The sequence below is a fragment of the Solanum stenotomum genome, chromosome 6 (genome assembly GCF_019186545.1).
Source record: "Solanum stenotomum isolate F172 chromosome 6, ASM1918654v1, whole genome shotgun sequence".
Classification (NCBI taxonomy): domain Eukaryota; kingdom Viridiplantae; phylum Streptophyta; class Magnoliopsida; order Solanales; family Solanaceae; genus Solanum; species Solanum stenotomum.
The window spans coordinates 57045152-57068621 of record NC_064287.1 but is presented as its reverse complement, the minus strand read 5'-3'; the positions used below and the strand labels follow the sequence as shown (position 1 = coordinate 57068621).

The window sequence follows — 23470 nt, the reverse complement described above, 5'->3', positions numbered from 1 at the left end:
AGTAAGGGAGGAACTTAATAGAGTAAATTATGGGATTGTAATTAGATTTTTTACGTTTGCTTTCCCTTTTTAAACGCCAATTACGAGATTTGATTTGATTTTCAAAATTTTCCCCTTATTACGCGCAGCAGACCGGAATTGATATATCAATAATAATGTATCCGCCCAAGTAGTTATGTATCCGGATGGCCTTAAAAACATGGGATTTATGTAATTAGAAAAAGAGTAGGGATATGAGGTAATTTCACTCTTACACTATGTGATTCTTAAAAATTATACAAAAATGATTATAATTATTTTTTATAAAGAAAATTAAAACACTTAAATTGATATAAATAACATNAATAACATACTTATAGCTATTGGTATTCATTAACCCTATAAATATAGTTATTTTTATAAGTTGCTCTTAAAATTTTCTCCATGTGACATATTCTATAGTATTTTTTCAATATCTTGTCTATATGATCTATACATAATATTTCCAATCAACAAATGATTTCCTTCACCATGCAAATATTTTGTTGCAGAGATCATAAATCACTTTGGGATGACAAAAATAATGCATCCTGCTTTAATAATGTTAAAAAAATGAACCTTACATTCTGCTTACAATCTAATTTGATACTACTTACATCCAGCCATTTCAAAGGCAAAAAAAAAAAACAATTCATCATCCATGATACTATAGAGCCTAATAACACGCGTAGGCATATCAAAACTGCGAAAGCAAGAAGCTAGCTGCTCGATTAAACGGATAGAGAAAACCTATGTTGCTCGGACTCTTCAAAAATGTCAGCAGGTATGTGTCGGAATCTCCAAAAGTAGTGTATTTTTGGAGAATCTGACACTGGTGTGGGATCAAAATGAAGAGTTTGCGCAACTTAGGAGAAAACTAAACCTTGAGCTATAACAAGATAGATGAATCTTTATCAAATCATTGTTCAGTATTGTCAAAGGGGACTCTTCTTCTCAAGCAAATCTTTGTTAGGCCTTCAGTTTTAGCACAAAATTACTCATTTATCCTATATGTTTTTGTGGCTTGTCCTCTGCAAAGTCAGATACAACACATTGGATTATAATGAAAACCGAATCAAATGAGGTACTCGATAAAACTCAAACAATTATTCAACAACATGAAGTCTTTGCAACAACCAATATGATCAAATAGATCCACCTTTTTAAGGTCCGGTGAAAGCCATCTCATTGCCTTGTGCCATATTTTTACATGGTATCAGAGCCAGGTCCATCCCCATTTGGACTCTCGGTCCTCGCTCCAGTCGGGCCTGGGCGTGAAGGGGGTGTTAGAATGGGTAAAAGTTCCACATTGGTTGGCGAATAGACTGATGGTCTCCCCTCATGAGCTAGCTTTTGGGGTTGAGTTAGGCTCAGGTACCATATCTTTACAATATCATACTCAATCACCATTTAGTATGTTATTAAACAGATAGAAATGCTTGTATTGTATATATGTCTTCTAATGTAGTATTATGATGATAATTTAAATATGCATTTTAAAGCTTCTCATTTTCAACTGGTTCTTATAGTACACACACATTTTGGAGGTTCTGGACTTGATCATGGCAAAAATGATGTTTAAGTTCCAAAAACCCCATAAGGAGAAGGCAAGGCGGGTCTATATAGCTACCACTTTGCTTGAATTATATATGTGTGTGTGTAGAACGAATACAAATAAATGTATGCATATACTAAACTATACTCGTTCTAAACCTATACCAGTTTTGTTCAAGAGAAAAGCCCCATTTGATAACCCCAACCAGAGGCGAACGGATCACCAAACATTTAATAGGTTCAACTTAACACATCATTTTCAACACGAACCATAAATATACATATGAAAAATCACTAACATGTCAAAGCAACAATTCCAAAAATGCAATTGACTCAGAAATAGGGACCTTAAAGATTGAACTTATCAAGTTTAAATCATGAATGCGCGTTCAATGTATTCTACTATTAGATTTTTCAGTAGTTTGGAAAGGTCAGATTCCATGGAAAAATAATTATGTAGTTTCAATTCCATAGCATATCTCCTAGGGTCCAGACAACCAGAACTAATTCTTAATTAATCATGTCTTTTATCTTTCAAATTAGTGACCCTTTCTGTTAGATATCTCTGTTGATAAACAGTCTTTTTTTTTGTTTAAAAAATCACTGTTTTAGTGTGTGTTTGGATTCTATTCCCTAAATTTTCTCTACTTTTTTCCAATCCAGAAAGAAAGTTAAAATTATTGAAGAATATTTAGGAAAAGAGAGATGTTAGCATAATATGCATGTGTTCAAATGCATGACGTCAACAGTTGACAAATATAGGAAGCTGTAACTCTCGAGAAGTAATGAAAGTCATAAGCGAATCCAGGATTTAAACTCTATGAGTTCAGTCTTTTTTCTTAGCATTGAACTCGTTGTGTTTCTAATATTATAGGTTCAAATATATTATTTGATGTAGTTTTAACCATAAATTTAAATTATGCATCGGAAGTACTGTATTCAGATGAACCTGATACACCGAGGTTGTATGTGCCTCTTAGGAAGGTAGAAGGTTCATCCAAATCTTTTTTGGAACATTTGTGCTATTTTGAGGATCCCATTTAAGTAAACTGTCTAAAGCTCAAAACAGATCAAAAAAAACTTTTTTGGGACCCAATAATGAGTTTTTCCAACTATATAAACCTCCCCGGACCATACACCAAAATTACCAGCTCCAACATAGTTTACGTCTAGTCGAGAAGCTCAGTTCTTCAAGTCCTTCACTCTTTTTAGGTGAGGAATTCATCATGTTTTCACGTTGTGTAGCATTTCATTATCTAATATTGGAACTAAATTTCTTTGCGTTCCAGCTTTTACACAAAAAAGTCACTGTCTTTAATGCAAGTTTTTCAAAAACTTACACCTTCAATACAAGATTTATGTGCAAATAATTTTCTTTCTAGAATGAAATGACTGTTCATGTGTAAGAAATATGCAATTCTAGCTATAACCATGTAAGGACGAAACCTCAAAGATGTGTGTCCGATAGGATTTAATGGTTGTGGCACATGCCTCTTACAATGGCCTATTGCATGCCTTTTACAATGGCCTATTACATGCCTTATACAATGGCCTATTTGGCTTCCCATATTAAATTTTCTCTCATAATCTTTTCATGTTCACTTCCAGATTTACGGACAGAAAATGAGCATGGAAGGAGATTGGATGTGTGCTGCATGCCAGCACCTAAATTTCAAGAAACGGGATGCATGCCAACGATGTAGCTGTCCCAAATATGCAACAACGACCGATGTTTACATGTATGGACTAAACAAAACAGAAGTCCTAGCTGGAGACTGGTATTGCAGTGCCATGAGCTGCGGTTCTCACAACTACGCAAGCAGAACAAGCTGTTATAGATGTGGTTCCTTAAAAAGTGATTATTATGGTAACGGGGCAGGAATGATAGCATCAACAGATTATGGATATGATGCAAGTGCTTGTCCTGGTTGGAAGAGTGGTGATTGGATTTGCAGCAGGTTAGTTCACATCAACTCTATAACAACAATCTATGAGTAAAACAACTTTGGTCGGCTACATGAATCCTCATTGTTCATGTCACTCCATTCAGGGGGCGGAGCTACAAGCCCGTCTACAGATTTGGCAAAAACTAATTGCTTTGGTCCAAACCATGTATTTGTGTCTAAAGATTCACGTAATATGTATAAATAATTTATCTAGAACCCAATAATCTATCTTTTTCTAGAATTCAGAACCTATAAACTCAAAATCATAACTCCGCCTGTGGCTCCATTTGAGCTCATCCCATTCTAACATTGTTTAAAGAAACTGAGAGTAAAAAAAGTACTAGAAGTCCTCTATATTTACTACTGACTCACATAAGTTCCTTATTGTATCTGCCAGATTAGGATGTGGTACGCACAACTATGCCAGTAGAGCAGAATGTTATAAATGCAAGATGCCTAGGGATTTTGGTGAGCCATCTTCCATGTGATTCTGGTACTGCATAGTCGACGTTTTACTTTCCAACACCATTTTTCATCGACTAATATTCTGTTCATTTCTCTGCTTTTCAGGAGATGACCTGAGAGAAAATGAATTATATTGAGGGACGAGGCGACATTAAGTTTTTATTGAAGATTTACTTGAACTCATAACCTTCTGTGTTTTTTTCCTTCCGCATTCCGTTTATTTTCTATTTTCTTGTTTCTTTAGATCAATTTCTCAAGGAAGGAATAATTTCTAACTGGATTATAAGTTTGTAACTGTGCAAGTTCTGATGAATGAAAATCCCTTCAGATTTTGCATTCCTTATGTCTTTCAAGTTTCAACAACTGCTTTTGTCAGGTAGTCCGATGAGTATTATGTAAACTTAATTCAGGCTATGTTGCTCTGACTCTTCTAAATGCTGATGAGTGCATGTTGGATCATCAAAAAATAGTGTATATTTGGAGGATCCAACATGGATGCGGCAACATATTTGGAGAATCCGAGCAACATAGAATTCAGGTCTATGTACCGAAATTCACAAAAAGAAAAAATAGGAGAAACTATAGAAGCATCAGATATAAGATTCATAGAATCTTACCCTTTGGGGTGGCCCAGTGGTTTGGGCTTGGGACTTCCATGTTGGAGGTCTCAAGTTCGAAACCCCTTGCCAGCGAAAACAAGGGGTTTGCCTTCTGGGTCGAGCTCATCGCAACGGGCTTGCCTAGTGGTTTGTGAGCTATTGCATAGGAGCGGGAGTTTCACCCTGTGCGCATCCAAAGGGTAGCGGCTGCAGGTTTCCCTTGTCATAAAAAAAAAGAGAAAGATTCATAGAATCTTTGAGTGGTTCCATTATGAGGGAATCAAATTAGTTCCTTTAAGCATCAACTCTCAATCACACGTATTGTCTTTCCAATTCTACTATGAGCTCTGGTTATTGTTCAACTCGCTGTAGAACCAGCTATGTTGCTCGAACTCTTCAATGATGTCAACAGGTGCATGTCGATCATCCAAAAGTAGTGCATTTTTGAAGGAACTAACCCTTGTGCAGCAACATATTTGGAGAGTTCGAGCAGCATAGAAACAAGCACAGATTGTGTTACATATATAATTTAGAATCTAAGCTCTCCTAAGCTAAATGCTAGATTTTTGAACTTGGATTTGCTCGTAACATCTCCACTAAGGCTAAGAATCTGGTCAAAAGGGATCTATGCTTATTCTGGTATAGCAACTGAATTAACTGCATATTTACTCTCCGACAGTCCTATCAATAATCTACCAGGCAGAGAATTGAACTTCCGTATCCCGTTTCAGCCATTGAGTCATTGACATCTTCAAGCCTACTTCTCAGCCTGTTGGATCCACTCTATCTTTAGTCTAACTCTTGGAATCAAGTTATACGCAAGGGAGGGTGTTAGAGATATACAATGTCTCATATTAGTAATATAGAGGTCGCGGAAAAGGTTTATAATGTACATGGATACCTTTAAGGTCTTTCTCATCGTAAGTCAAAAACGGAAAGCACACATAACCAAAAATATGTTCTAACAAGATTTCACATGGTCAAGTATTTATTTAATTGAACAACAGAAGAGATGCTCAATTAATCTGATAACAATAAAGCAAAGTATATTAGATTACTTAATGCTAGTAAGTAGTAACAGATATTACCAATGCTAGTAAGCATAAATACAACAAATATCACAAGCTACCATATAAGAATTGCATGAAGAGAGGGAGGAAACTCACGTATAGACTCCGGATCTATATGTACAAAGAAGCTTGCTGCAACTATCAGATAGCAGAAAAGGAGCATCAGCCCTTTAAAGTAATTAGATGTCCCGTCCTGTAGAAAAAAAGATATTGTTTAATTGCAGGAATGCAGCATAAAAAATGTACATTCCAACCATTGCATTCATGTACACCCATGATGAAGCAGAACAGAAGGAAATGAAAAGGATGAAGAGGTGAAAAGGAGAGCAAATCCTCAAATCTGGAAAGAACTCTTATTTACCATTATTTTAAGAGTTTAAATTATGGGATACCTGCAGCATGAAAGCTACTACAAGGACAGTCATAAACAGTGTAGCTGTTTCAAACATTTGGAAGTCCAAATTCATCGGTGAGCCTATTATCCATCCGACTACAACACAGAATGGGATCTGTAGCAAGAGAACAGTCGAAAACGGGTGTAAGCTACCAAGCAGAAAAAAGATAGCAGTCAAAATTAGAACACAGGTAATATCTTCTTTTCTTCATTTACTTGCACTTGACAGGCTATTGAAGGAGATAAACATGGAAACGACAAGATATTTTTTATATTTCTTGAAAGGCATAATACATAAACTGACCCTCAGGTAATACTCCAACTTTGAGAGTGCACATCGAGACACCTCAACTTAGTATCAAATGAAAACTAAACACTTCAACTAGACCCCACTGTGTTTCATGGACACCCTAATGTCACGCCCCGCCACATCACAGTTAAATTTGGCGTCCGGATAGGGGCGGAAGGGTCTAGAGTTGTGGAGAGGTTTCCGGAAGACTCTAGAACCCTTTAGATTATTCAAGAAGGCTAGAGAATTCCCTAGAATTCTCTAGAATAACTTAGAAGGCAATAGAAGGTCCTAGATAGTTTCCAAGAAAGCCTTAGAATTCTCTAGAATGTATAGAGAATTCTAGAAGAGGGACTAGATATTTTCTTGGAAAGCTTTAGAATTTCCTAGAATTAGTAGAAGATTCTAGGGAGGGACCAAAGTGTAAATAGTTTAGGGACTTAGGAAGTAATTTAAAATTGTACTTTAGTCCCTAGGAGTTGGTATAAATAGGTGGTGCCATTCATTTGCAAGGCATCCATCCAAGCAAGCAACCAAGCAAGTTTGTAAGCAATCTTCCAAAGCTAATACAAAAGCCTTCTTCCAAATTCTCTAAGTCTTCCTTTTCATTCTCTTAGCAATCTTAGTTGTAAAGGGCTTACTTGAGCTTACAAGATCGTGAAAGATTCGTGAGTAAGTTGTCAAGTGCCGCACGGAGCTTTAGTAAGACTCTAAGTCCGTGACACTAAGCTGACATGGCACATAAATTTTGGAGGTGTCTAGATGATCATTTTTGTAAGTTGGAGTGTTCAACTGACACAGTGGAGACAAGTTGAGGTGTCTAGATGTGCATTCTGAAAATCAGAGTGCTTTACTTGTCAATGGAGGCCAAGTTTGAGTGCCGGTTTATGTATTGTGCCTTCTTGAAATAAGAAATGAACAAGTGAAGTGTCATAGGTAACTACGAAGCAGCTAGGGTGATACATTCATATCTTGATTAAATAGAACAAAAGTAATGACTAAAGTTCCTTGTTTGGCGTAATTCATGATACAGAAACTCTGATATGTTAATTACCTACCCCAAACATGGCTATCTGTGTTGATGAACCTATTGCCACTCCCAAAGATATATCCTGCACAGACACTAAGTAAATGAGGGATGGTGATTGTAAATCGTTAGCTTTGTAAGGAAGAAAGGTGAAGAATGTACAAGCTTGTCTTTGCAGGCAAACATGACAGCTCCGGCATGCTCCGCAGCATTTCCAACAATGGGAAGCACTATCACACTTATAAATGCTACAGGAATATTCATCGCAACGGATGCCCCCTGAAAACATTGTCATATATGTTTATTATTAGAGGGGCTCAAAGAGCACATAAAAAATAACACATTTCTTAGTGTGTTCAAATACTTTCCTGTTGTTTAACACAGAGAGGACTAAAAGTAGAGTAGAATCTCTGTACACCTATGTTTCTGGACTCTTCAAAAATGCCGACGGGTGGGTGTTGGATCCTCCAAAAGTAGTGCATATTTGGAGGATCCGTTACAGGTGAGGCAATATTTTTGGAGAGTCCGAGCAACATAGTTGTACATAGTTTTTTTTTTTTTCCTTTTTGACATATTCTATGTAAAAGGACCTTTTTTGTTGAGTCAAGAAAAAGTAAAACCTGGATAAGTTCAATCATATAAATCTCATAACAGTAAGTTTTGAAAGAACAAGGAGAAAAAGAAGATTCTCGATTTTTCGAAAAGCTAGATGGTTCTGCAGAAAGAACACAAAGTTGCAAAACCGCAAAAGGAGAAAAGGTTAGTAGGATGTACTTACTTCTATGGTATTAACTAGGTACTCTGATAGGACTGCTATCCATAGTGTCATAACAGAAAGCCATAGCATTGACCACCATTTTGATATCTCCGGAGTTTCTTCATCATCTGCACTTCCATCAATATGATCCTCTTCCTGAAATTGTACTAAACTCAGAGGAGAGAAAATTCATGAAGGAAGATTGGACGCAAACGTATAGCTCATTGCAGTCTTTAAGGACTAAAAAAGGAGGAAAGTAACAGAGATGGGATTCTTTGTTTTCTCTAATCCCATTAGATGTTCTCAAGACAACATTGTTTTGCCTTAACATAGCAAGTTTTCAAGGTGGAATGAACAAGAATAAAGATCAAATATCTTACGAACTTTTGGAAGCTTAAAAACAGAAGACTAGATACACTATAGTCCACAAAGCAACATAATAAGCAAGTTGGAGCATTTCGACTATGAGACAAGATGCGACCTTAGGAAGAATTAGGCTAATGCATATTCCAACCTTCAGAAATCTTGGCTGCAAATATCATCATTTTTCCAGTTTTTCATTTTAAACTTTTACTTCGATATTCCAAGTTGAACTTTGTATAAACATACAGTTATGTGTATAAGGTAACACCATTTATACAAGGCTGTGCTGGAAAATGAAGAATCACAACCTCGGCCATCGGCATGTAAAGATTCTTTTGGTTCGTCAGCTGAAAAAATAAATATGCGCCATATGCTATAAGCATAATGCAGCTGCTAAATCTGGAAAGTGCCAACTCTGACTTCCCAAAATGCACTTCAGTGTGTGTAACGTGGAGGACAGCGGGGAACAACAAGCACATAACTGCCATTAAAAGCAACCCTGAATTCATCCCTGCAGTTCCCTAACAAAGAAAATTTAAAAATAAAAATCCAATTATCCGAGTGTTATCCCTCGACATACAGCTTGAACAAAGTTATTACTGATATTGGTGTACATAAAACACATATATATGGAGAGTGATAAAAATATACCTTGTCGAAAAGTTGCTCCTTATTAGAATGAACAATTCCACCGCCAAAAAATGCACATCCAAGCACTAGTAAAGTATTGGACAGAATTGAGCCCAATAGTGACTGCTGCACTACACGAATCATTCCACTTTTCAATGCATACATTGATATTATCAACTCTGTCGCGTTTCCAAAAGTGGCATTTAGAAGTCCTCCGACTGTAAAAATTTTTAACTGCAGATTAATTGAGATGATATTGGCTAAATAGAGTGCAATTACAGGGAAAAGGGAAACAGGTTGATAGAGTTCTCTATCTCGGTTTGAAAAATATGTGACGAAAATACTATATAGTGTGAGACGACATAAACATTTATTCATGTCTTCTACCATTAGGGTGCAGACGAGAAATGAACTAGTGCCTATTCCTTCTTACTAGTCAGCATATTTTATCGCACATATAAATTGGCAACCCAAAAGAAGATTTAAAGACCAAAAGAAAAGAACACACAAAAAGTAAATGCCTCTATATATCGTATACTCGAGTAAAAGTTAATGATATGGAGATGAGGGATGCCACAGTTAAAGACAAAACTACCTGTAGGTCCAGTAAAAAAAGCCAGCTGCCTATACAAAGAATGAAACCGAAAACGTATTAGTTACATTTTTGGAAAATATACAACAGTATAAATAGACCAAGTAAGTAATCTTCAGCTTATGCTTCAAACACGAGTGCAATGTTAACATTTTTTAAACAGAGAAAAAGATCAGGAAGCTATTGTCTTTCCATATTATGCAAACATCCATGAACGGAGATAAATAAGTGTGATCTTGTCTAGCTCAAAAGAACTTCCATTTCACGGTTAAGAACTATGCATGATGCATGAACATGTCAAGAAATGCTGGCATGTCTTTGCAATTATACGTTCAATTCCTCTTTGATTGTTATGATTTACTCATGCAACGTGTTGTAGACATTGGTTGTAGAGAATTACTCTGTGGCCCAACCTAAACGCTCTGCAAGGGGAATGATGCCTAACAAGCTAAGTATGAATGTCCATCCCTGAAATATTCAACAACAAGAAAACAATGTCAGCAAGCTCGTATAAAGAGCAGAATTTTTTTTTGTCCGAAAATAGTTTAACAACTCACATGTTGATCAGTTAACTCATCGACAAGTATTGCTAAAGGGCCACAAGGTACAAGTATGTTTAACTTGTTGGAGAAAAAAAAAATATTAATGTTCCTTCGTATGCTATACAATATACTTTTATGACTGTCATCATCTGCCTCGAGATCATAAGATCTTTGAGGAGCGGTGCCCAAAGAAGATGCCTTTCTATCAAAATGCTCTAATCTGACAAGGTTCTCATCCTCAAGTTGAAGTACTGCTCTTTCGTCTGATGATCCCATCTGAACCAGCCAAGGTCACTTCATTAGATGTGATGAAGAAGGACAAATCATATTGTATTAAAGATATTTTCATCCATTCGGAGACATAGATATACAGAACGATAAAGTTTTTGATCATGAAAAGAGTTTTTGATCATGAACGATAAAGTAAATTAACTGATAAAGAAAATAGGCATTGATTCTTCATACATTCAATTCTAACCATCAACTGTGTATTTGCTTCTCATCATCTTAAGTGCATTTCTTTCCTGCTTGCATAATCATTAAGGACATGTTAGACGAAGCTAGCATGGGAAGTATTGTGGGTTTGACAAAACCTAGTAATTTTGATCTAAATCCTGTATATTTGTCGAGAAGTACACTGAATATGTATATATAATAAACTTCAAATCCTGAATCCGCATCTAATGCCATATTTCCTTCATACTACTTTAGGCATCCTGTGTTCGAAACCCATTGGACTACTAATCCGTAGATTAGTGGCACCATATATGCTCAATTAACGTGAAGTGCTCCCCACCAAGAGGGTTCTCCATTCATAAGGGTTCAAATCCGAGACATCTGGTAAAAGGGTTGGAGAGATTTCAACCATCCCACTAGGTAGTGAGGCCATAAGTTGGTGCATTAGAAGGCAAGACATAAAGGATTCTGAATCTGACTACACTTTCCTCAGGTCGAACGGCTATTGATCCTAACTCAATGAGAAAAAGGTTGTACTCATACTTGCCTTAACTTAATTTACTTAAATCTCGGATTCCATTCCATTAAGGCATTCATTTGAACTCAAATTGCTTTAATCCTAATCTACTTGGATTCCGAATTCCATTCAATCAAGGCATTCATTAATTCCCTTCATGTAAAGTTCAACATCTCTGACACTAGTTGTTCTTTCTACCTAAACTTGTGGCTTCTGTTACATGACAATACACACTAAAAAGACCATATCTCTCTCATACGAACTCGAAATGTGACGATTCTTTTTGCAATGATTCTGAAATAACAGTACGGATCTAATGGTTCAATCAAAACACCATTTTAATCTATTGAGAGTAAGAAAGAAAGAAACTCACTTCAAGATGGGACTTTGCCCCTTAAAAATTTGAATGATCATCCACTAATGATTCTTTCTCTGCGAAAAAATTCCATTAACAACAATAAACAAAAAAAATACTTAAAACAGGAATACACATTTCTAATAAATTTAAAAAAAAAAAAACGCACCTAATGAGGAGATTTTGATTTTCAGTGCATTGACATTACAAATCTTCAAATTTCTTTACAAAATTTCCTTTTTCTTCTTTTTCTTTCATTAATTTGTGATTTTAATTTTTTTTTGGTCAGAAACTTTTTTTCTTCCAAAATTTTCTCTTTTTGTTGTTAGTTAGTAGTACTTTGTTAGTTGGCACAGTTTGTGGTTTGAAAGGGCAGTTGGTATAGCGGAAATAGTTGATTATTCATGGATGACAAAAGCAAATTTTAAATATAAATTTTTAAAATTTCTAAAATAAAATATATGAAAAGTAATACATATCTTAGTTAATGATTTATTTTTTAAGTAAATGAAAAAAATTATAATTATAAAAAAAATGTTCGACTTTTTGAATAGTGACACCTTCACATAAAATGGGATGTGGGAATATTAATTATTGAATTATCTTGTACTGTTATGCTACTCGATATTTAGACAACTCCAAAATTTAATGTCAGAACTCCATGATTTTTATTGAGTCAAAATATTAATTATAAAACACACACGAAAAGGCCAAACACATCAAGTTAAGGTGCTTAGATGGTCAAAATGAAAATTGAGGTCACGTTAAAATGTTTATCTATAAATTCTGTCTATTGTTATATATACATATTTCTTTTTTAAATCCTACTATACACAATGTAGTTTTTAGTGAAGGGGCGTCACGCCCCTTTGATATCATCGCTTAAACAAGGTGACTCAACCACTAACGAGTGGTGTGATTGAGATTTCTTCACTTATCAATAAACTTAATCACATTGTTAAGACAAACCTTGATGGAAGGCAAAACCCCTAAAACTTTTGTGCTTCTCAAACAAATCTTTTTATTAACAAACTAGGTAATTTACCCGTGCTTTGCGCGGACATAAATAATCTTTCTAAACTTTTGAACAATCTTTCCAATAATCGACTGTTATAAGAAAAAACGTAATTTTTAATAGGTTTTAAGAACATTTCAACATAAATTAAATGATTTGACTGTCACGATCCGAGCCTACACCCTCGACGTGATCGGCACTCAAGAACCATTACTGGTCCCCAAGCGAACCCTCATCCTGGCTAACTATAAGCGGAAGACTAACTTAAGCATGCAAAAGTTTAAAAAATGAATAAAATTCATTAAACTCAAAAGAAAGCTCTGAATAATATAATATATTCAACTCGCCATAAAATAGACAACTTAAGTTTTTAAAAACATTTAATAAAATAAATGAACAGACTTCTGAAACTCTACTGTCTATCTATGAAGCCTATAAATGACAAAGATGGAAGTCGGGACACAAGACCCACGACCTCCTAACAACTGAAAGTAAATGGAATCCTTCGGAAGCAAATAGACTCACCATAGTTAACTCGAACTCCATGTGGTATTAACGAAACTCTTGTTGATGATCTTGAATACATGTATAGGTATTAGTGGCAACTAATGTTGCCACTAAAACATTCATTTAGCGGCAACTTTTATAGGTACTAGCCGCAACTACTGTTGCCAATAAAACATTCATTCAGTGGCGACTAATGTTGCCACTAAAGGTGACTTTTTGTGGCGACTGTCATAAGTATTAACGGCGACAAATGTTGCCACTAAAAGAAACATTTCGTGGCGACTATTATAGGTATTAGCGGCAACTAATGTTGCCACTAATAGAGTCTTTTAGTTGCGACTATTATAGGTATAGTGGCGAAAAATATTGCCACTAAAAGAATCTTTTCGTGACGACTATTATAGGTATTAGCGGCGACTACTTTGCCACTAAAAGTGACTTTTCGTGGCAACCATTATAGGTATTAGCGGCGATAAGTGTTGCTAGTAAAAGAGTCTTTTAGTGGCGACTATTATAAGTATTAGCGGCGACAAATGTTGCTACTAAAGGTGACTTTTCGTGGCGACTGTCATAAATATTAGCGGCGACAAATGTTGCTACTGAAAGAGTCTTTTAGTAGCGACTGTTATGGTATTAGCGGCGACAAATGTTGCCACTAAACGATCTTTTAGTGGCGACTATTATAAGTATTAGCGGCGACAGATGTTGACACTAAAACAGTTTTTAGTGGCGACTTTTATATGTATTAGCGGCGACAAATGTTGTCACAAAAAGAGTCTTTTAGTGGCGACTATTAACAGTATTAGCGGCGACTAATGTTGCCACTAAAAGAGACTTCTATATAAATTTTTGCAAATTTCGCAGAAATTTAGTGTTATGGAATTTAGAAAATAATACTTAAAACTTATTAGTTATTTAAACTAAAACACTACGAAGGAAAATAATAAATATAACGTCTTATCATTTATCCTTCAATCAATTATCTTTAATTTAATTTTTTAATTTATCATTTTGCTTCCAGGTGTTATTATTTGATATTTTTGAGGAATCAAATGTATCAACCGGTAATATTAAATATTATAATAAATAAATAATCATTGGTGAAGAGATAAATAAATTGTAAAAGGCTGAAAAAAATTAACAAATATTCTAATTCTAACGTGTAAAAGTTCAGCCCTACCGTTTGCTTTACATATATCATTTTAAAGTTCACATTAAAATGTATCATAAGTAATTATTAAAATGAAAATTAAAGGGAAAATGTATCATAACGAACAACAATTCAACTTATTATATATATTTGAAAGAGAAAAATATTACACAAAACTATTCAGTTTGTTTGAGTGTTTTTTAAAAATCAACATTCCAGAGTGATGAAGTTCAATTTGAAAATACATTTTCTATTTCAATCACAGTGTCAAAAACACATCTATTACTTAAAAAAAATATTTACAACTTGCAGTAAACTTGAGAAATCTGTCCATACTTCATATTAAATATGAACAATTAATTTATTGTAAAGTTATCTATTTCTTTGGAATTAAAAGAGACTGCAGTCTAGTCAAAATCCTCTAGAGGTCATCCGGCACATCCTTGAACTTATGTCAAAAGTTTATTAATTTTTGTCTTATTTTCCTGGTTCACTTCGCACATCAAGGTGCGATAAAATTTTTAAGATCTTTATGTGTTTACTCATAACAAATTTGAATTTTATTTTCAAGATATGGTAGTACAGATCTTTAAGGAATTCTTTTACTCTACTTTCAACAATTTTAGTAGAGAAAACTTGCATGAATACTCAATTAACGTGTGTTATTTAATCTGTACTAACAAATACTTATAACAATAATTTTGCAGAAACATAACAACAAAGTTTAAAAGATATACTTAAAAACAATAATTAATAAAATAAGCATAAATTAATGACTATAAAATAAAATTATCAGGATCTGTAACAATAGAATGAAACAGAAAGGAAAAAATCGAGCCCACTAAATGCATAGTGTACCCTTAAGAAATTATTCCCTTCTAGTACCCGAGGTTTAAATAAATAGATCATCTCAGGATAGGACAATTCTATTCACCAGTATATTAATACAAAAAACAATGGTGAAGTGAGTCACTCAACAAAAGCAAAATACACGAATATTTAATTGTGCAAAAGAAGAAGAAGAAGTAGTTCGGAATTTTCGTTGTTTTGAAATAAGAGGAAATCCCTCTATTTATAAACAACAAAGGGTAGTGTGAACAAATATTTATTGTGCTTTATCAGAAAGGACACAATCTTTCATAAAAGCCACAACTTTTCATAAAAGTCGCAACTCTTCATAAAAGTCACAACTCTTCAAAAAAGTCACACGTCTTCAAAAAACTTGCAACTTTTCATTAAAGTCACAACTTTTCATGAAAGGGGAAGGTTAGTTTTGGAAATAAATAAATTAAAAGGGAATCCTGGATTCTGATGGCGCCACGTAGGCGGGCCTAAGGTTTTCTTTANAGAGTTCAGTTGACAAATGATTAAGTAGAAGGGTTCACAATACAAACGCATACAACTATAAGGGTCCACTAGATCATTTGGCCTAAAAGAAATAATCAAAACCGCGTAGCTTTTATTTTCCTCAAACAAACAAAAATCAAACTTTGCATATGTAGTAGGGACTTCAAAATTCGAAAAGTCTAGGCTACACTAAAGTTAGTAGGGTCCAATTTTAAAAAATAAAAAAAATTAACAAAATGACTATAAAGAAAATTGTGAAAATGATCTATTATGATTATTTACAAATTAAATAGGAAAAAAATAATTTATTTTTTTTAAAAAAAAAGTGAAAAAATGAAGAATATTTTATAAAAAATGCATAAAACTAAAAATAAACTTATAAAAGAATACAAAAATACCAAATCATCTCGAGAAAATGAGATCTCTTGTGTATTTACAATTCTAATAGGAAAAAAAGGACATAATATACATAATTGACTCGACTTCATTTCACATTTATGCCCACCAATTTTAGGTGTGCACAAGTAGACGCTTTACCTTGTCTAAAATAGAACAAGTAAATACACGAGTCCTATGTGACATAATACATATAGAACACCACGTAGGATGAAAATTGCCACGTAGGATGTTACGTAGGACACGTGCGTTTATTTGTAAAACTCTATACAAGTTTAAGTGCCTACTTGTGCGCATCCAAATTTGAAGGACATAAATATGAGCTGAAATCAAGTTAAAGAGCATATTTATGTATTATGTCAATACAATCTTTTCAGTTATAGTCTAAAAATAAACATTTTTTTCAACCAATGATATTAATTGGTAATAGTTATGTGATGTGAGTCATGTGACCATAATTAGCATTTATATATTATGACAAACACGTCTAGCTACTTACATACATCAAAACACAATTTATTTATAATATCAAGAAATGAACAAGGTTTCTAGTCTTTCTACTTTCTATTTTGTTCTTATAAATTTTCTTATTATATCATGGTGTTTACAAAGTGAAGCCAGGATGTTCTTGGACATGGAGAACTTGTCTTCAATTAAATTCAAAGGTGTTATACGAGGTCGCAGTAATAGAGAAACTCCGATTATAATCAACCCTTCGCCAACAGCAAATACTCGTAATCATGTGTATGTATCTAATAAATTAAAACACTTATCATTTTTTTAAATTAATTTTTTCGTTGATGTTTTATCATAGATTTATCTAACAAGTCTATATTTTTAATGTTCACGCAGTGACTATACTCCACCACCGTTGATAAGTTAATCGAGAAACTCCGATTAAAATCAACCCTTCGCCAACAACAAATACTCGTGAAGAACCAATTGAACGAAATGTTGAAGACGATCGGCTATTTTACTATGATTGGGCCAGGTGGCACGCGACCGCTATAGACTATTGAGTAATTTTAATGTGTATTTCTATTTTTAATTAATCGGAGATTTCTGTTATGGAATCGAAGATATTATGCTAGAAAGAAAATTAAAGTGAGAATAAATGATAATTCTTTGTATTATGTATTGATTTATGAATTGATTCAAATATAAAATCATATCACTATTTATAAGCAATTAAAATGAATAAAGTAAGAAGTATATGTTATTTTTCTTTAGGATGTTAAAATAAAAGGAAATTAAATATTTTACGATGAATATAAATTCTAAACTAGAAAAAAAGAGTAAATGCTCCATATATGATTGAATAAACGAGAAATTAGAATATGATATAAATTTCTTAAAAATATAACATATCAAAGCAAAACCATTCACAATTTATCTTGTAGTGGTCATAATCTTCCTTATTCAAACAAATAGTCCCTTAAAATAATATTATTGTCTTTGCGCCGATAATATTTAATTTATGTATATCGACTATCGTTGTCTTATTTGACCACACACATTTTTCATTAAAAAACATAAGTGGTTTGACTAAATATTATATATGAATTTGGTAAAGTCCAACAACGCGTAATGAAAATGGCCAAATGGGTACTTTAAGAGGTATGTATATAAATTACAACTCCAAAATATCAAATCACAAATACACCAAATTTCTCAATTTAACATAAACATTAATTGTGTGTGGCATACAAGGTCTAAGGAAAAAAAAATGAAGAAAATTTGTACTAGTATATTTAATTGTCTTGTAATATTTCTTATTTTATCATTGTTTACGCAAAGCGAATCGAGGATATTAAACTTGTCCGATTTCGTAGAGACGAGTCAGGTGCGAGGTCGTAGCATCAGGCAGACGCTCAAACCCAATCCTTCTCCAATGGCAAATGCTCATAATCATCAGTACGTATAGACATTTTTTTGAATATCTAAATTTTAGTTTTAAAATGTTGCGTTGATCTAATTCATTTAACTAGTTTTAAATATTAGTTAAATTTAACGATCAAGAAGTGAAAAGTAATAAATAAATTAAAACGAAGGAAGTACTTTTTTTAATGAAAATTTCTAACATTAAATTATTATTTTTGTGTTTAATGCAGAATTAGAAGTCCACCTCCCATGATCATGAAATAAGGAAGAAGGCTGATCCTGAATTTGATGATTTTGTAGTTTTGTTCCTTTTTTTTTTTCGGACTGTACTGTTTCTAAATGATTTTTAATGATAATAATTAATGAATATAATTCTGTCCTTTTTTTTTTCTTTAATATTATAGCAATTTTAAAAAAATATATATACATGAAGGTAACATATTCACCTCTACAAGATCTGTATTTCCTAAATTATGTATACATATATAACAAAGCAGATCAACACTTTTTTTTTCATTAATATCCGTTATATAAGAATACATCAATTAGAAAACATACATACACATAAAATAATCACAATATAACTGAACACAATATTATAAGTTCTCATCGCACCAACAAGGTACACCATCAGTTTCGAGTCCAATGCATCATAATGATAATATGATGAATTTGAGTCTGTTGAATTATGGCCTAACATGTTAATTCCTTCATATGAATAAGACGTTAGGTTCAAATCTCAATATGCGTGTATGATATAATAATGATTGAGCAAATCAATCAACTTTTAATAATAATATAATAGGTGACCATCAAAGAATGTGGTGTAGCGAATGAGGTTGTTCCTTCCTTAACTAAAGATTTCGGGTTCAAGTCCTAAATATGATAAAATCCTTGATAGAAAGTATTTCCCCAAATGAGACCCTACGCGACGCGAATCTGAAATGATAGGTGCATTGGGCCTTTTTTTTTCTCCATTCACACATAGAGGTTTGACTAAAACCTTAAGTTTTCCACAAGTACAACAACGCGTTATTGAAATATAGATATTTTAGAATAATACTTTATATATTAATAATAATTCCCAAGTGTGAGTCTTCTTCCTTTCAACTACAAGTCTACAATCCATATATCTCAAAAAGACTCAATTTTAAAATGAAGAAAATTGCTACTACTTCATCCAATTTCCTAGTAATATTTCTTATTTTATCATTATGTATGCCAAGCGAATCGAGGAACTTAAACTTAAACTTGTACTTGTCCTCAACTGTCAATTTCGAAGGTCGCAGAAATAGAGAAATCCCGAATAAACTATATCCTTCACCTATACCAAATCCTGGTTATCGACAGTACGTATTTTGTTACTATAATTATTTTTTCGTACTTATATTGTTTTAATGAAAAAAGGTTTCTAATAGTAAATTAATTTTCTTGACGGCATACAGGGTTAGTCCGACACCGTCGCCCATGATAGAATAAGGAAAAAGCTAGAAGAATCAAAACCGGGAAACATTTTTGAAGGTGCGGTATTGAATCAGAGTCTTTAGTTAGGATTTTGAATTTATGAATTCTCGTATCTTAAGAATGTGAGCTTATTGAATTCTTAAGAAATTATTTATATATAAAATATAAAGATTGAACAAAATTTTATGGTTTCTATGAAACTCAATTTCTTATATTGAATGATATAAGTATACATTTTTATATGTACTTGGTACTTTTTATGTAATTTTAGAGACGGGTGAACATAACCATTTGTAATTTGAATAGGGGGGGATTTTTATAAAGATCTTTTTTTTGTGTTATTTTTATATTAGTGAAATTGACCATAAAAACATATTTAAATTTATTATATTATATCTCTTTTATGAAAATGAAATAATTTTTAAACAATATATATTTGAGTTAATTCATAAATATGAATTATTTTTAAAAAATATATCACGATATACGTAGTGTATGTGCATTTTTGCTGCGATATATATATGTCACGATCCGAAAATTCAAGTCATGATATCATATACCATAACTCATTAGTAGGTAAGTTGATATATATCCCAGAACGACAAGTAACATGTATATTTGGTAGAAACAATAATCAACGAGAAATTTTTAAACACTAACACTAGATACACAGCGAAAAAGAGAAGAACAATAATATATACAAAAGTCAGAAGTACAAGATCCAAACTCACGACCTAGTGGACATCAATACAAAGCTACTATACTAGTACAAGTCTCAAAAGTGGAACAAAAGTATAGACTTGTCTCAAAAACAAAAGACTAGCCAAAAATTATATACAAAAAGAGATAGGTTGAACTAGGACGTCATCAGCTCACCCTCAATCTCCGAAAACTGCCGGCGCTAGGATCTGCATCAAGAAAACAAATATAGAATGCAGTATGAGTACTGAAACAATAGATTGCCAGTAGACATCATAGATCGATTGAACTTGAAAAGTAAAGACAATATGAAAAGCAAGAAAGTAACAACAACTAGAGGTCATACTTTTCTTCTTGTTTCAAACAACAGTCCCTTACACCTTATTTTGATGATTGATAATTTAAATATAATGCTTCTTTTGATTGTTACTTAATCATATGTTTGTTTAATTACCTAATTTTTTCAGTAGAAAAGAATATGATAGTAGTGCACAATTGTTTGCCTAATTTTTTAATTCTCCACTCACACTAGTGGTTTGACTCAAAAGTCAAAACTTATGAGTTTGCCACATCCCACAAGTGCAACAACGCGTTATTAAAAAAATATGGATATTATAACGTAATATATTAACAAATCCCAAATATAAGTCTTCTCCCTTTCAACTACAAGTCTATAATCCATATATCTCAAAAACATTCCATTTAAAATGAAGAAAATTGATACTACTACACTCAATTTTCTAGTAATATTTCTTATTTTATCATTGTGTATGCGAAGCGAATCGAAGATCTTAAACTTGTCATCATCTGTCAATTTCGAAACAAATATGGATTTAATCAAAGGTCGCAGTAATAGACAGATCCCGGTTAATTTATATCCTTCACCTATACCAAATCCTGGTCATCGGCAGTACGAAATTTGTTATTATAATTATTTTTTCATACTTATTGTTTTAATATAATAGAAGATTTCTAATAGTAGATTAATTTTCTTGTTGATATACAGAGCCGTTGGTACGCCGCCACCGCAGTCCATGATAACGGAATAAGGATAAACCGGGGCAACTTTTGCTAAAGGTGCGGTATTGGATCAGAGTCTTTAGTTAGAATTTTGAATTTATGAATGTTTGATGGATGAGAATATGAACTCATTCAATTCTTAAGAAATTAATTATGTATAAAATATAAAGTTTGAGTAAACATTAATGATTTCTTTCGAACTCACTTGCTTTGTATTGATGATATAAACGTACATTTCTTATATGTACTTAAAATTTCTATGTAATTTTAGAGACGGGTTTATAATTTGAAATGAAAGAAAAATCTTATAAAGATCCTTTCTGTGTTATTTTTTTTGTATTTTTTATGCGTAAATTTAAATTGTTCTTATAAAAAATACATAAAGCTAGAAAGTAAAATGTCAAAAATACACATATTTTTTTTTAGTTTCACATTTAAATTATTTGAAAGTTTAGAAACATACAAAAACTGTCATTCATAAGTTTGAGAAATACACACAAGTAATATGTGATAGTGTGTGCATTATACTATTTTTTTTTAAAAAAAGTATGTGAAAAATAATTTCATCGTGGCAAAAAGTGATACCACATCACTAACACGTGTAACAATTTCAGCTGAAAATAGGACCCAAATTAAGTTAAGGTTTTGTAAAGGTTTTGCAAAGAAATCGTCCGAAAATCATATCACTAAAATATTCATGGGCTAACACATAGGAAAAACTGAGCAAATTGACTAATTCCTTTACATTGGCCCCAAAATGTCCAAAATGGACTCTAAAATTATGCGACTAGACGTAATGCTCCCCAAACTCCCTATAGAGGGTCCGTAAAGATTTCGCAAAGAAATCGTCCGAAAGTCATATCACCAAAATATTCATGGGCTAACACATATGAAAAACTGAGAAAATCGTCGAATTCCTATAAATTGTCTCCTAAATGCCCANGTGCGCATTATACTATTTTTTTTAAAAAAAAGTATGTGAAAAATAATTTCATCGTGGCAAAAAGTGGTACCACATCACTAACACGTGTAACAATTTCAGCTGAAAATAGGACCTAAATTAAGTTAAGGTTTTGTAAAGGTTTCACAAAGAAATCGTCTGAAAATCATATCACTAAAATATTCATGGGCTAACACATAGGAACAACTGAGCAAATTGACTAATTCCTTTAAATTGGCCCCAAAATGTCCAAAATGGACTCTAAAATTATGTGACTAGACGTAATGCTCCCCAAACTCCCTATAGAGGGTCCATAAAGATTTCGCAAAGAAATCGTCCGAAAGTCATATCACCAAAATATTCATGGGCTAACACATATGAAAAACTAAGAAAATTGTCTAATTCCTATAAATTGTCTCCTAAATGTCCAAAATGGACTCTAAAAGTTATGAGATTATGTAATGTTCCCCCAACTCCCTACAGAGGGTTTCGTAAAGGTTTCACAATTAAATCATCCGAAAGTCATATTACCAAAATATTCATGGGCTAACACACGAAAAATAAGAAAATCCCCTAATTATTATAAATTTGCCCCTAAATGTCTAAAATAGACTCTAAAAATTGTGAGACTATACGTACTGGTCTCCCAACTCCCTATGGAGGGTTCTGTAAAGGTTTCTCCAAAAATTGTCCATAAGGCACATCACCAAAATATTCATGGGCTAACACACACGAAAAATTGAAATAATCACCTAATTTCTGTAAATTGGTCCCTAATTGCACAAAAAGGACTATAGAAATTATGAGACTGTTTGTACAGTTCCCCCAACTCCATACGGTGGGTTCCTTCAAGGTTTCACAAAGAAATCGTTTGAAAGTCGTATCATGAAAATATTCATAGACTAACACATACGAAAAACTGAAGAAAAAAAAACTGTCTAAATTCCTATTAATTGGTGGCCCTAAATGCCCAAAATAGACTCTAAAAAATTGTCTAATTCCTATTTTATGTGTGTTTTTCCACACACAAAATGTCTTCTTCTTCTTTTTTTCAAGTTAAATGCATGTCTAAATACAATTTCAACTTTTACATATTTTTTTTCAAATATCACAATTTTATATCCTAACACCTAATAAGATCTGTCTGTCATCCTAGCTGCTACTTGAACATTATCACAATTAGGGCTCATTTGGTAGGAGGGATAAAAAATAGGGAAAACTACCTAATTAGACATATATCCATACCATATATATTAATATTATCTCTACTTTAAAACAATTACATATATTGCCACTTTTAATATTTTATACCATATATTTTAAAAGATATAATTAGATACACTAAAACCCTTAAAATTAGAATTATCTTTATATTCAAAAATCAAAATTAATAGTTCAAATACCTTTCTCTCTCATCAAGCCCCTCCCTCAACCTTCTCCATAAATCGTCTATCCCCAATTCCCCACCCCCACCCCC

General features: G+C 33.0%; 2 protein-coding genes and 2 long non-coding RNA genes across 7 annotated transcripts in view; 3 read left to right on the top strand and 1 right to left on the bottom strand.

Annotated features, from left to right (window-relative positions):
* Positions 1–958: 958 nt before the first annotated feature.
* On the bottom strand, positions 959–11867 carry LOC125867526 (vacuolar cation/proton exchanger 3-like). 3 transcript variants are annotated; one of them, XM_049548063.1, is made up of 13 exons: positions 11744–11867; positions 11593–11651; positions 10262–10522; positions 10105–10172; positions 9708–9736; positions 9134–9330; positions 8791–9003; positions 8141–8275; positions 7525–7641; positions 7394–7447; positions 6045–6161; positions 5749–5845; positions 959–1049 (listed from the first exon to the last, which is right to left on the bottom strand). In XM_049548063.1, the coding sequence occupies exons 3-13, from the start codon at positions 10520–10522 to the stop codon at positions 1021–1023; spliced, it is 1317 nt and encodes a 438-aa protein (XP_049404020.1). In that variant the 5' UTR covers positions 11593–11651; positions 11744–11867; the 3' UTR covers positions 959–1020. The 3 variants fall into 3 exon arrangements, with proteins under 3 accessions (XP_049404020.1, XP_049404019.1, XP_049404021.1); XM_049548062.1 differs by having other exon boundaries at positions 9134–9346; positions 10118–10172; XM_049548064.1 differs by lacking the exon at positions 9708–9736 and having other exon boundaries at positions 10118–10172.
* On the top strand, positions 3196–4120 carry LOC125867527 (uncharacterized). The gene is made up of 3 exons (XM_049548065.1): positions 3196–3530; positions 3916–3986; positions 4089–4120. The coding sequence occupies exons 1-3, from the start codon at positions 3196–3198 to the stop codon at positions 4118–4120; spliced, it is 438 nt and encodes a 145-aa protein (XP_049404022.1).
* A 4635-nt stretch (positions 11868–16502) lies between the features above and the next one.
* Positions 16503–17104, top strand: LOC125867177 (uncharacterized). Its single transcript, XR_007446620.1, has 2 exons — positions 16503–16733; positions 16842–17104. It is a non-coding gene; the product is annotated as an uncharacterized LOC125867177 (long non-coding RNA).
* Positions 17105–18968: 1864 nt separating this feature from the next.
* The window catches only part of LOC125867179 (uncharacterized), a 23433-nt gene continuing 18931 nt past the window's right edge, over positions 18969–23470 (top strand). The window contains exons 1-2 of one of the 2 annotated variants that reach the window (XR_007446623.1): positions 18969–19219; positions 19316–19391. This is a non-coding gene — a long non-coding RNA (uncharacterized LOC125867179). Of the gene's footprint in view, positions 19220–19315; positions 19516–23470 lie in introns of those variants that run through there. The other variant, XR_007446622.1, reaches the window with a different exon arrangement.

Bases quoted from the DNA above. Each gene is read 5' to 3' on its own strand.
- LOC125867526 (XM_049548062.1), bottom strand. From the start codon at position 10,522: ATGGGATCATCAGACGAAAGAGCAGTACTTCAACTTGAGGATGAGAAC. The intron at 9,004-9,133 runs GTATATTTTTAT...TTTCTTTGTTAG, and splicing joins AGGAGCAACTTTTCGACAAG to GGAACTGCAGGGATGAATTC. The intron at 6,162-7,393 runs GTAGGTAATTAA...CTCTTGCTACAG, and splicing joins CACAGATAGCCATGTTTGGG to ATCCCATTCTGTGTTGTAGT.
- LOC125867527 (XM_049548065.1), top strand. From the start codon at position 3,196: ATGAGCATGGAAGGAGATTGGATGTGTGCTGCATGCCAGCACCTAAAT. The intron at 3,531-3,915 runs GTTAGTTCACAT...TGTATCTGCCAG, and splicing joins GGTGATTGGATTTGCAGCAG to ATTAGGATGTGGTACGCACA. The intron at 3,987-4,088 runs GTGAGCCATCTT...TCTGCTTTTCAG, and splicing joins CAAGATGCCTAGGGATTTTG to GAGATGACCTGAGAGAAAAT.